The 13,584-nt window shown below is 51.4% G+C and overlaps 1 protein-coding gene across 4 annotated transcripts in view; it reads left to right on the top strand.

Moving 5' to 3' along the window:
• The window catches only part of cntrob (centrobin, centrosomal BRCA2 interacting protein), a 46,829-nt gene extending 33,490 nt beyond the window's left edge, over nt 1-13,339 (top strand). For 3 of the 4 annotated variants that reach the window (XM_088628316.1, XM_088628314.1, XM_088628315.1), the window contains 14 exons: nt 283-381; nt 1,257-1,472; nt 2,013-2,159; nt 2,397-2,530; nt 3,167-3,292; nt 3,701-3,860; nt 4,797-5,007; nt 5,190-5,552; nt 8,161-9,023; nt 9,862-9,961; nt 10,402-10,533; nt 10,627-10,765; nt 10,948-11,035; nt 13,047-13,339. In XM_088628316.1, the coding sequence (XP_088484442.1) occupies nt 283-381; nt 1,257-1,472; nt 2,013-2,159; nt 2,397-2,530; nt 3,167-3,292; nt 3,701-3,860; nt 4,797-5,007; nt 5,190-5,552; nt 8,161-9,023; nt 9,862-9,961; nt 10,402-10,533; nt 10,627-10,765; nt 10,948-11,035; nt 13,047-13,175 (2,907 nt within the window). In that variant the 3' untranslated portion in view covers nt 13,176-13,339. The remainder of the gene's footprint in view (nt 1-282; nt 382-1,256; nt 1,473-2,012; nt 2,160-2,396; nt 2,531-3,166; nt 3,293-3,700; nt 3,861-4,796; nt 5,008-5,189; nt 5,553-8,160; nt 9,024-9,861; nt 9,962-10,401; nt 10,534-10,626; nt 10,766-10,947; nt 11,036-13,046) is intronic. The other variant, XM_088628317.1, reaches the window with a different exon arrangement.
• Nucleotides 13,340-13,584: the final 245 nt, after the last annotated feature.

The following is a 13,584-nucleotide window of genomic DNA, read 5'->3' as shown; positions in this document are numbered from 1 at the left end:
TTTCCCTCCATCCCTGTCCACCCTACTGGTACCCATCTGTCTCCGTCCCTCACTGTCCACTCTACTGGGACATGTCTGCCTGTGTCCCTCACTGTCCACTCTACTGCGACCTGTCTGTCCCTCACTGTCCACTCTCATGGGACCTGTCTGTCTATCTTTAGGACCTGTAAAGATCAGGTCTTCAGCTTCTGAAATTCTGGGATTGAAACTCAGAGTGAACACTGTGAGCCGGGAGCGAGTGGTGCTGCTCAGGTCTGATCGGGTTTGTGTGCGATTGTGCAGATGCTGTCACGGTTTGAGGAGAGCCTGGCCCAGGCCGCCGAGACCCTGGATCGCGAGCAGAGGCAGGCAGAAGAGCTGCGGGCCACGAACCAGCGGCTGGTGAGTGAGGGATGGCACCGCCACGCTTCCAGAGCGACCTGCACGTGTGGCCCTGCCTAGCTTACTCACTGAGCCGTGCTAGCAGCCGTCTTGAGGATGAGTAGCATTCAGAGCCCTGTCCCAGGACAGGCCTGTGTCCGTGCTCAGTGTCCAGTTAGAGGAAGGTCTATTGTTCTCGGGACGAGTAGCAATCAGCGCTGCGTCCAGCCTCGCCTCTCTTGGATCAGACTCTCCCAGCCAGAGAGAAGGCGACACTGTCCTGCAGGGGCCCAGAGACCTACACTCCCACCCAGACTGAGGGCAGGAGAAGCCAGAGTCTGGCTCAGTGTTGATGCCAGTTGCTGAGGAAGGGGTCAGAGGTCAGCTGGTCTCAGGGTCCTTCAGGTGCAGGGTGGAAACCTGGGCGCCAGGTCACCCTAAACCTGTTTCTGAAGAAAGGGGTCGCTTGTAAGTTGTTCCTGATGGTCTTCTCGGCTCCCATTGTCCCAAGTGCAGGCTGAGCTGTAAGTGTCATGTCACCAGCCCTGGGGCACCCAGATCGAGAGGTGAGGGCTGGAAACGGGCTTCTTGCTGGGTCGCGGTGACGTAGACAACACGGCGTGCTGCTCCTCTAGGTGGCACTCCATCTCCTGGGCGTGCGTGGGCGTGTCGGAGGAGCCTGCAGGCCCCTCCTCTTCCTCTCCCTGCGCGAGCACAGCAGGCGGGTCAACGTCATGGTCGTGTTCGGTGTTTCGTTTCGGTACGTTGTGAGCAGTCATCATTGAAACCCACACATGCCTGTCCCCTCTGCACAACGCCTGGGCCCTCCGGTAGCTGGGGTTGTCCTGGAGATGATGGCTGTCGCCATGACGGCAGCGGTTGCTGTGTTTCCCCAGGAGCAGCAGGTGGGCGAGCTCTCCCGGAGGCTGGAGGAGGTGGCGCGGCGCTGCCAGGCTCTGGAGGAGCAGAGAGACGAGGCCACCAGGGCCAGGGAGGCGGCACATGCCAGCCTCGACCAGCACAGAGCATCCTGGGACAGGAGGGAGAGGGAGCTGGAGGACCGCCTCGCCCGGCAGGAGGCAGAGTTTATGGCCCAGCTCGATAACGAGAAGGTATGGCCATGCAGGGTGTGATACAGTGCAGTGTGACATAGAGTAGCACAGTATGATACAGTATACTGGAGTGTGGTACACTGTACAATACAGTACAGTGTAGTACAGTATAACACAGAATTGATCAGGATGGTGTATAACAGTATCAGTCCAGTGTAGTGCAGTATTGATCAGTATAGTGTAGTACAGTAAGTACAGTGTAGTGCAGTATTGATCAGTATGGCGTAGTACAGTAGCAATACAGTGTAGTGCAGTATTGATCAGTATGGCGTAGTACAGTAACAATACAGTGTAGTACAATATTGATCAGTATGGTGTACTACAATATTGATCAGTATGGTGTATTACAGTAACAGGCCAGTGTAGTGCAGTATTGATCAATATGATGTATTGTTGGATTCTAGCAATTTGAGACTACACTGTGAACACAGAGTGCACTCAGTCCGGTGCAGACTCCAGCTGATTGCAGTGCAGTGCAAGAGGTCACTGCAGGGCACAGTGTGTTTACTGCGCACTGACGCCCTCCCCGTCTCCCCACAGGCCAGCCGAGAGCGGGAGGCTCAGCGGGCCCAGGACACCCAGAGGGTCCTGGCGTCAGTCCAGGAGGAGGTGCAGCGTGCAGAGAGAGAGCTGGAGGAAGCGCAGAGGGCCCGGGACAGCGCGGCGATGGACAGGGCGCTGGCCGAGGTGGGACCGGAGCCCCTCTCTGCGTCTCAGGGGTGTGGGTGCTCTTTGTGTGTCCGAATGACCTGGCCAGCCTGTCTCTGGAAGGGGCTATCCCCGTCATCCTCAGCACACACACTCGGGGCCACCGGGGATGTGGAAGAACAGGAGCACAGCAGAGTGGGGGTGGGGTACACACGTGTGGGGCTCGAGCAGAGGATCTCGTGGTGAGCTTGTGTGTGTCCTGTGTGTGCAACACAGGCGCGTTTTGAGGCGGAGCGCACCAAGATGGAGGTGGAGCTGAAGGTGTCAGTGGAGCAGCAGGTGACTGAGAGGCTGAGACAGATACAGGAGGAGAACACCAAGGCCACAGCTGCCCTGAGAGAGACACACAGGTACTGTCTAAGAGAGAGACACACAGAGGTACTGTCTGAGAGAGAGACACGCACTGGTACTGTCTGAGAGAGAGACATTCTTCCCTAAATTCAGAAATCTAATCCCAGAGTTCCCACACCTGCCAGAATCACAACGGGTCCCAATCCTACTGGGAGAGGGAGAAGGGAACTCAATTGAACTGGCAACCCAGTATGTGACCTCCTGTCACAGCCTGAGGAACAGGGAGCCTGTCTCCCAATAATGCTCCATCTGTCTACAGTATATGTAAATATTTTATGATATGTCTTTGTTGTAAATGTCTGTAAATGTCTGTAGATTTTATTTTACTTTTATGTTTTGTTTTGTTTCATGTGAATTTCATTATTTTTATTTGCTTTGGCAACACTGATTGTACCCATCGGTCATGCTAGTAAAGCACCTTGAATTGAATTGAATTGAGAGACACACAGGTACTGTCTGACAGAGAGAGATACACAGGTACTGTCTGAGAGAGAGAGAGACACACAGGTACTGTCTGAGAGAGAGAGAGACACACAGGTACTGTCTGAGAGAGAGAGATACGCAGGTACTGTCTGAGAGAGAGACACACAGCTGCGGTCTTGCTGCCATTCACCCAGGGGACTCTTGTGTTTCAGGAAGCAGATGCTGGAGGCCAGCACACAGCACGAGAAAGAACTGTCTGCGCAGCTAGCTCAGTTCAGGACAGAGCTGCAGGAGAGGGAGGAGAAGCTACGCAAGCTGACCGAGGACTACGAGAACAAGTACTTGCATTAATGACTGACCGTCTGACCAAATGACTGTGTGGATATCTGACCATCCGACTATATGACGGACTAATTCAGTCTGACAAACTGTGTGACTATCTAACTGTTGGACTATCTGACCATCTGAATGTGAGAGTGACTGACCATCTGGCAGTGTGATTGAGTAATCGTCTGACTATCTGACAGGTGTGGAGGTTCAACCATCTGTCCATGCAACTGACTAACAATAACACAGACTAACATTCTGCCCTGGGAATGTCTGATCTGTGGTTATCTGACCATCAGACTGTCTGACAGTGTGACTGTTTGACTGTGACTTTATGACAGACTAACTGTCTGACAGTGACCGTCTCTATGTCTGTCTCTACTCTATCCGTGTGTCTGAGTTTTATCGCCTGTCTGCAGGTTGTCCCAGAAGCAGGAGGAGGTGTTGAGGGTGGAGGCCGCAAGGCGGAAACTAGAGATCCAGCGGACAGAGCTGGTGTCGAGACTGCAGGGCCTGCTGCGCTCCCATTGGGCTGAGGCCCTGAAGCTGCTGGCTGCTCAGAGCACCCCCCACAGTCAGGTGTGTGTAAATAAAGCAAAAACAGTGTTGCTTAGCAGACACAACAGATAAACCTTTAACATCTCATGGGCAAGATATCGGGTGCCTCAGTAGATTTAAGATTCTGTGTTCTTGTGAATTGTCATACTAAAGCTGTAACATTTTATGATGAGTAAATATGATAACATGCATTTTTCTGTGGGATATTACATCTCATACCCAAAACAGATTACATCACTGATGCCCGATTACATCACTGACACGCCAGATTACATCACTGGCACTGACACGTCTGCAGCATGGACCTGGGCCTCAGTCCTCTGATGCATTCAGCAGGGTGGGATCTGTAATAGAGTTTGTTTTTTAGAAAACCTGATGAGACTATAGCTTGACATATCAAAATAGCTAAGACATGTTGCATCAACAAAAACAAAAACAAACGACATTTAAAACCGTGGACCGGAGGCACTTCTTTACCCAAATAGTTGTAGGAGTGTGGAGCAAGCTCTCCCACCCCCAAGGGCTGGACAACTCATTGTAGCCAAAAACCCTCACCTGATTGTCTTTTGGGGTGAACCCAATAGGGTGAACATGCAGAGTCCACACAGATGGGTGTCTGAAGGGGGCCTCAAAAGAGAGACTTTGGAGACATGAGGTGCCCTGACCGTGGTCCTGGGTGCCCTACAAGTTCCTGACAGCGCTAGATCATACACTGTACTGCAGTGTCTTCACCTGCAGGTTGCGGACAGGAGCCAGAGGTCAGGCACGAGCTCTGTGCAAGCTCCTGATTCGCTGCTGAGCAGCTCCAGCGAGCAGGATGACAGAAACGCAGTTCCTGTTGCTCTTGTGCCCTCTGCCCTTTCACGACCACTACCTAGAAGCACCCAGATTGAACTTTGTGGGGCGTGAAGAAAGAAATGTCGCGTAAATTACACTGAGCTGATGTTCTCATGTCAGGGAGAAGAGTCCCGATCTGACCCGGCCCAGCTCCTGTCTTCTGAGTCCTGGCTGTGGGACAGACTGGATTTGCAGCCCGGCAGGCCTCTGGGAGAAGCGGAGGTCCAGGAGCTAAAGAGGTCACAGAGTGCGGAGAAGACTGGGCCCCGCTCAGCTCTGCTGGCTGCATCATCAGACAGGACAGGGGCCATCAGCTGGGAGAGAGAAACAGGTACAGCAAGCCAGGCGAGACCTTTCCTCTCCTGCTATGTCGTTTTCTCTCGCATCTCCCTCCCTCCCTCTTTACCGTTCACACTCCCTAATTTCACTCTTTCTTCCTCTTTACTTTCAGTACTGTGTTGTGCAGTGCCTTTTTTGAATTCCTCTTCTCTCTCTCTCCATGTTTTTCCCCAGTGGGTTTCCCCAAGGCGATCCCTCTCCATGCCGCAGTGCAGCTCTCCCTGCCCACCCCAAGGGAAGGGCAGAGATGTGGAGGAGTCGCTCCAGACTCTGCAGGAGGTCACATCAGCAAAGCAGCTCCCCCTACAGCAGGCCTCCTGCATACCTCCCAGGACCTCAGCTTCCTTTTGTCTCACTCCCTAGCCAATCAGAGCTTCCACCCACTTTCCAGTACCAATCAGAGCTTACACCCTCTCTCCCCAACCAATCAGAGCCTTCAGCCCCTTGCCACCACCAATCAGAGTTTCCACACTCTCTCTCCAACCAATCAGAGCTTCCGTCCTCTGGAGCCACACCTGGACGACACAGTTCATACAGGTGAGTCGCAGCCCTGTGTACTAAACACAGGTTTATTCAGAGTACACTCTCTTTCCACACTTATTCACACACTTTTATCCTGAAAACACACACTTTCACACTGAATAAATACCTATAAAACACACTTGTCCAGCTGAACACCCCATACAGTCTCACAGAGCAGCCACTTGTACCTGAAACAAAGCTGTTCTGTGCCTGAATTCTTGTGTGTCGTGCATTTGACTTGCTTACCCACGATGCCTGTTCTCGAGCCAGTGGCATCCGAGATGCTTTTGTGAATGAACTCACTGATGCCATTGCAAGCCAGACCCCCTGGATGGCTATTGAGTGTGATCTGTGGTTTCAAAAGCACCAGCAGTGGAAGTGGGGCTGACAGTAACACTAACGTAGTAGTTACCCATTAAACCTTTGGGATTGTCAGTCTCAGTGAGCCTGATGGGATTGCTGGCACTCCTGGAGACCACTGGCCTCTTGTGACTCTAAGGAGTTGGCCGCTGGCGGGGATGAGAAAGATCGATGAATTTAGAAGAGGGATCACTCGCTCCTCTGAGGAGCTGGATAAGGATTTCTGACGCTGAGCTGTGACTTTGGGGATGGACGCACAGCTGTGGGCTCTGACAGCCCCTTGCCTGTGTAAGCAGCTGTGCGGAACAGCTGTGCGCGACAGCGGTGGGGTGTGTGTGATGGGGGGTCCAGGGCAGCGTGCGTTTGAAGCTGTGGGAGGGATCTCAATTAGGACGACTAAAAGCGCAGCTTTTCATACAAACATCAAAGACTGACAGGGGCGCGTTGGAAATGTCACAGCTAATTGAAGAGGGCCTCCCCTGGTGCTGGCTTGTAGAATTGTTCCGCTCACCCCCTGCCTCCTTCCCTCTGTCTCTCTTTCTCTCTCTCTGCCTGTTTATCTCAGCTTCTGTGCCGTCTCTCTATATCTGTCTTTCCCTTTGTCCCTGTCTCTGTCTATCTTTCCCTCTGTCCTTGTCTCCCTCTCTCTGTTCCCATTTCTGTTTCTATGTCTCCCCTGTCCCTATCTCTCTTACTGTCCCTTTCTCCCTCTCTCTGTCCATGTCTGTATCATTCCCCCTGTCTCCCTCTGTTTATCTCTCTGTCCCTGTCTAAATCTTTCCCTCTGTCCCTGTCTTTGTCTCTACAGTATTTCTCCCCCTGTGCCTGTCTGTCTCTGTCTCTCTCTACCCTATCCCTGTCCCTGTCTTTCTCTCTAGACCTTTCTCCCTTGCTGCCTCTCCCCCTCTGTCAGGTGTGTGAGGCTCAGGCTGTGTTCGGCACAGGCCCCTTCACTTCACAGTGAGCCTCTTGTGTGCTCCTTGAAGCCTAGTGCTGACTCCCACAAGCCCCTCACTGTCGAGGAGTTTAGTCTGAGCCCTGCAACTGCAGGCCACGCTGTGTGAACCCTCCTGCCCGGCTCCTAGGGAGCCACAGGCTTTGCAGGCTCTGTCCAGACAGACCACGTACACTACCAGAGTGGGAATCCCCACCACAGGGAAATTCACCAGGCCTGGCCTGGGGCGAGGGGTAACCACCTCCTTCCTGTGGTTAATTACTTCCCTGCCACAGGGGGCGCCGCACAGCATGGGGAGGAGTGGGGGGGGGGGTGTGCTTGTATAACTGCATGACCTCTTTCCATTGCCTGCTGGGGTGAGGCTGACAGGACCCTGAACTAAAGGAGGCTCAGTTATGGGGGGTTATGTTTTATTGAGTAGAGTAGGAGAAGGGTGCACACGACATACTAGTACATATACGGATATATGCACACGTACAGCAGGGCTATAGTCAGTACAGTCAGTATTATTGCTTTAGTTCATGCAGCACTTTTCGGTAGGTGTGTGTACTAGGGGTGTGGTATATAGAGCAGGTGTCGAGTGCATACAGTGTATGTACGCATCACATGTACAATATATATGTAGGAGGTGTGCAGTATCTCTTCAGCAAGTGTACAGTGTGCTGTATATACACCACAGTTGTGCTGTGTATACAGTGTGTTGTGTACAATGTGTACAACAGTGGTTCCCAGCCATGCTCCTGGAATAACATAGACACACCCACAATAAAAGTGTCTCTGTGTCAAACACAGCCACAACAGGAGTGTCTCTGTATCAGACATGCCCACAACACGAGTGAAAGTATATCAGACACACCCATAACACGTGTGATTCTGTATCAGACACGCCCACAACACGAGTGATTCTATATATATATACTTATGCATGTGACTGCACATCTAAATGAGGGCAGTTTTGAACCTCAGAAAATGGTATGGTACTAATTACAGATACCATGTGGTCTTTTGTAAGAGTTTAAAGAGTTTTAAATCACTGATCTTCCCATAATTCAAAACTGAGTCAGTCAGCCTGTGATGAAGACCTCAGCTGATATACTATAAAATTCAGAAGAGATGGCGTTCCTCCAGGACCAAGGCCTTGAACCACTATGTACTGTACAGTATGAAGTCCGGGTGTATATGTATACTGAGAGGTCTTAAAAAACGCTACTGTTGGAACTGATAGTGTTTGTTGCTTTTGTAATTAGTGCCTATCAGTACATATCAGTTTCTTTGTCTACGTCACTGATCTCATTCTTTATCTCTCAGCGCTTGGCAGCTGTGACCTGGAGGAGCTGGTGGAGCAACCCCTGGGTGAAGACAGTGGGTATAGTGCAGAGAGACGGAGAGAGGGGCACAGCGGGCACAGGTCTCTGCAGGAGCTCAGTGGCTACAGCACAGGATCACTGGGAGAGAGCAGCCAGAACAACACGGACTTACTGAAGCAAGGGCACAAGACAGGGAGAGAGGGACACAGTGGGCACAGCACAGCCAGGGAGAGAGAGGGGCACAGTGGGTACAGCACAGCCAGGGAGAGAGAGGGGCACAGTGGGTACAGCACAGCCAGGGAGAGAGAGGGGCACAGTGGGTACAGCACAGCCAGGGAGAGAGAGGGGCACAGTGGGTACAGCACAGCCAGGGAGAGAGAGGGGCACAGTGGACACAGCACAGCCAGGGAGAGAGAGGGGCACAGTGGGTACAGCACAGCCAGGGAGAGAGAGGGACACAGTGGACACAGCACAGCCAGGGAGAGAGAGGGACACAGTGGGTTCAGATTTGAACAGGGACAAAGTGCGCACAGCCCCGGGTCACTAGGCAGGAACAGCTCTAGAACAACACAAATGTGGACACAGGGGCATAGTGGGACCAGCACCGCCAGGGAGAGAGAGGGGGAGAGTGGGTTCAGGATTAAACAACAGCTCAGTGGACACAGCAGCGGGACAGACTCGGAGGGCCTGCAGAGGGCCAGGGCAGGAGGCGGCAAGGAGGGGCTGGGTGGCTGCAGCTCAGTCCTCACCCCTCAGGGGCCCCCAGGAGTTGGTGGCCCAAGCCTGGAGCTCGACGAAGTGCACCCCCTGCTGGAGTGGGACAGGGAGGGCCGGCAGAGCGAGCTGCAGTACTACATCCAGCTGGTGAGGCCTGTCCCTGCCTTCCTGTCTGTCTTGTATCACTTTCTCTCCCTGTCATTCCATCTCTTTTGTGGTTTTGTCTGTCTCGTTCTGTTTCAGACTTTAGTAAGTCAGGGTGAAGTGTCCAGGCTGTTGATGTACTAACCCCCTGTCGCCCTGCCTCCCTGCTTCTGTATGTCTGGGTGTTTTTCCCTCTGTCACTGTCTCTGTGCAGTACACGCACCCTGCTGTAAGCGTATGGCTCTGGGGAGAAGTATTTGCCCCTTTTCAGATTTTCTTGTTCCTGTGTGGAACAGTTAATGTCCCCTCAGTAGCTGGTTGAACCACCTTTCGCTACCATAGCTGCAGCCAGACGCTTCCTGTAATCGATCCCTGTAAGGGATCAGTCTCTCACGTTGCTGTGTAGTAATTTTAGCCCCTTCCTCTGTGGCAAACTGCTTCCGCTCGGTAAGACTGGTGGTTTTCTAGCATTTATATATGTATGTGTACATGTCTGGAACTGTATATGTGTTACAACCCCCGTCTCTCTCTCTCTGTTTGTCTGTCGCTGGCTGTTTCTGTGGGTCTGTGTAGTACAGTGATGTCTGCTCAGTAAGCGTGTACTGTATGTGTTATAACCCCTGTCTCTCTGTGTTTGTCTGTCCTTCGTTCTGTTTCTCTTTGTCTGTATGGTGCAGTAATATCTGCTCAGTAAGTGTATATGTGCTATTACCCCTTCTCTCCCTCTTGGTTTGGCTCTGTCAGTCACTCTGTGACTCATTAGTTTCCAGTCAATGTTAATGTACCTGACTATCTCAGGCCTGTCACAGTTTAATCCCTGCTCTCCCTGTCCCTCTGTCAGCTGTTGGACCGCACGCCTGGAGAGCCAGTGGACTCCGTGATGCCCGCACCAGGACAGAGAGAGACATCCACAGCGGAGGAGTCCCCAAGCAGGCAGACAGGTACAAAGCTGAGCCTTGCTTGCTCAGCCTGCTGGTCAGGTCTGCTGTCTGAAAGACGACGCATACTGACCAGGATGAGACACAGCCAGGGAGGACAGGCTCAGTGACCACAGCCTGGACATAGAAACTGGACACAGACAGTCCTGGCTGTCCAGGGAAAACAGGCTACACTCCCACTGTGAATAGGGAGGAACACAGAGAGAAATGCATTTTCTGATGCATTGGGAGAAATACTCCAGACAAACGTTCTTCCCTAAAAAACTAATCTAATCCCAGAATTCCCACTACTGCCAGAATCAGGAGCTCCCAATCCTAATGGGGGAGGAAACTGCCTCCCCCATTAATAGCCTGTCAAATAATAATAAGAAGAATAAGAATAATAATCTCTCCTCCTCACCCCTATTTTTCTTGCTCCTCCTCTCTGTGTCTGTCCCCTTCAGTGGATAGTGTCAGACCCCAGCCCACAGGACAGTCAGTGTCAGGACACCCTCCCCCCTGCCTCCACCCCTCCTCCAGCGTCCTCAAGACCAAACTACACTGCTCCCCACCTGAGACCAGTTGTGAGGCCGCTGGTGAGTCACACACACTGTGTCAGTGTCAGCAGTGTCACAGCCCTGTGTCAGTGTCTGCAGTGTCACAGTGGTGTGTGTATGGTGTTTTTACAGGTCCAGTGGATGGTATCCTCTCCCCACAGCAGATTGGACAGCTCTCCCGCCTCCTGACGCAGTGCCACTCTCAACCCAGCAGAGGAGCGCCATCGTTGGAAGACCTCCTCACTTACCTCCGGAGCGTCGACTCTGCCAGGTGAGAAGAGAGGAGGCTCTTGATTGCGGTGGCATTTAGAATTGCATTTGGCCGCCTTTTATCATCCCTGGAAGCAGCCAGTGTTCACAGTCCCAGCTCCAGGACCTGGGACGGACTGATGGCGTCGCCAGGGCAGCCAGTACATTCATAGCAACACGGCTCATGGCTCTCTCTCTTCGCAGGTGTTCCCAGGGAGAGGGGGGGAGTGTATGTCTTCCGGCCGCGCGCAGATCCCACAGCCTCCAGTCGAGCCAGGGTGTGATGAAAGAGGCAAGTTGTTTTTCCAGATGTTTGGGGGACGAGCCGAATCGATGACAGCTAGCTATTTGGAATTGAGAGTGTACAAAAAAAAATTCTGATTTTAGGTTTTTTACAGGGTGGTGGGGACAGGATTGTTCAGACGTTTCCCAGTGAAAGCTGAGAATCTGTTTACGGTTTTAGGAGTGTTTGATCCTTGCCTTAATATCCAAACTGATATGTAATAAACAGTACTTGCAGAAGTATTGAGATCCTTCCTGTGGTGTCCCAATGATACATATATATTTATCATCATATTTCACTCATCATTCTGAAGATATCTAAGAGTAAGTCTCTACCAGCTCTGCACGCTGGCTTGGTGCCATTTGTGCCCTCTGTTCTTGGCAGATGTGGTCAAGCTCTCTCAGGTTGCTCGGGCATCACACACAGACAGCTTTTTTGAGGTTTTTCCCACATTCTCACTAGGATTCAAGCTGGGACTTTGATTGGGTCACTCAAGGACAGTTGCTTCTTTTGTTCTTAGCCAGTCTGGTGTAGAACTGGCCACCTGCTTTCGGTCATTGTCCTGCTGGAAGGTGTTTTGTCCCAGCTATAGGTCTGAAGCAGGTTTGCCTCTAGGATTTGCCAGGACTTTGCTCCATCTGTGTTCCCATCAGTCAGATGAGAAGCAGAACTAGAACAGACTGCTGCCGCTGTGCTCGACAGTATGGTGGTCGTGACCGAGTGATGCACCAAGTCAGGTTTAATGATAATGTTGCTTTATTAGCCCTATACAATTTCTTGCATTAGGAATTCATCTTTTCACATACCCCAGCTTGCACTCCATGAGACACAGACACGGAGAGAAGCTTGGGGTCAGAGAGCAGGGTCAGCCATTGTACGGTGCCCCTGGAGCAGTTGGGGTTAAGGGCCTTGCTCAGGGGCCCAACGGAGTAGGATTCCTCTGCCGGCTGCGGGATTTGAACCGGCAACCTTCCAGCCACAGGCGCAGATCCTTAGCCTCTTCCCTTGCCGATCTCTCACGACCTTCCCGTCAGAAGCTTCCAAACCGGAGATGCAGATTCTTGCTGCTTTCTCTGTGGACTACTTCCAGGTCGCCTCTGGGTTCCACATGGCCTGTAGTGAGGTCGAGATGCCGGAGGGCGAGCCTTCCTCATTTGTCCGGAAATCACCTGAACCAGGATTATTGCAGAGGCCACTCAGCTAATTGTGTGGTTCGTTAAGTTCACCTAAATTAATTTAGGTTTACCACAGCACAGTGTTGGCATACAAAGACTTTTCCATTTTTCCTTCATATTAATCATATACAGGAACAAGTAAAGGTTTATTCCACACTGAAAAGAGAAGAAAGGAAACACAACGTTTCGGCTGTGGAGCCTCGTGTTTCCTTTCTTCTCTTTTCAGCACAGGAATAAACCTTTACTTGCTCCTTTGCAGCCTACGCCTGCTGACGCAGCCCCCTACTCGAACTTAATCGTATACATTTTCCTTTTTTTACTTTAAATGTGTGGAGTAGGTTGTGTACACAACCCATGAATTGCTGTTTCAAAACGCTGTGAGTACAAACTTTAAAGCAATAAAACAAGACTGTGCATGGAACTGAAGAAGTGCAAGGCACTGTATAATAATATCAGAATGAGGTTTGTCACAGCAATCAACCCACACAAGTGGAAACTATTAAAACGTGCATTTAAAACTCAGAAACGGAGGCACGTTTTTACACAAGGGGTGCTGTTGAGGCCGATACCCTGTCTTTGTTCAAGAAATGGCTGGATTTGAATCTGGATCACTTAGCTGCTAACTGCCTAATGGGCCAGATGGCCTGAATGCCCTCCTCTTGTTTGTGTTCAGGGCTAGAAGCCCATATCGGCTAAATAACCTAATTTACAGACAACAGCCTGGTTCTCAGGTCTGCTGGGCCGGAGAAGACCTGGAGTCCAGCCCTGCGCAGTCGGGCAGGTCAGTCCACGTTTTCCACCACTGCTTGCTCTACTTGCTGTTACTGTTCTCCTGTGATCTACAGGCACCACCAGCGCGTCGCGGCCCATCAGCTCGACCAGTAGGGGGCGACAGGAGCCAGAGCAAACAGGTCCGGAAGGCCGTAGCCCAGTCCAAAATGGGACAGCCCACCAGGGGGACAGTGTGGAGATAACAGGAGGCGCTGGATGGAGGGGGTGGGGAGTTTTTAAAGACCTTTTTTCAGTAGCTTGTTTTATAGAAATCTCTATTTTTTATTCATCTGCTGCATTAATTATTGATAATAGCTGAGCAAGTTGTAATTAAAATGTTAATAAATGTGATTTTTACTGAGAATAAGTAGACTTGTGCTTATTTCCTTATGTTTAATAAGAAGGAAAAGAGGCTCCTTGCGTGCGCAGTCCTTTCTGGGTCTCTATAACCACTCCATTCCCAGTCACAGTCGGAGAGTGAAGCGTTCCGGACTTGAACCCACAACATCCAGAGCAGGTGTCCTTTTCCTTGGTTTGTACGCACCTTGTTTGAGCTTTCGTCTGCATGTGTGTTTATATTGGTCAACAAAATAATCTAGTTTTGATACAAAT

The sequence above is a fragment of the Lepisosteus platostomus genome, chromosome 4 (assembly GCF_059453375.1).
Source record: "Lepisosteus platostomus isolate fLepPlt1 chromosome 4, fLepPlt1.hap1, whole genome shotgun sequence".
Lineage (NCBI taxonomy): Eukaryota > Metazoa > Chordata > Actinopteri > Semionotiformes > Lepisosteidae > Lepisosteus > Lepisosteus platostomus.
This window is presented reverse-complemented; position numbering and strand designations above follow the sequence as displayed.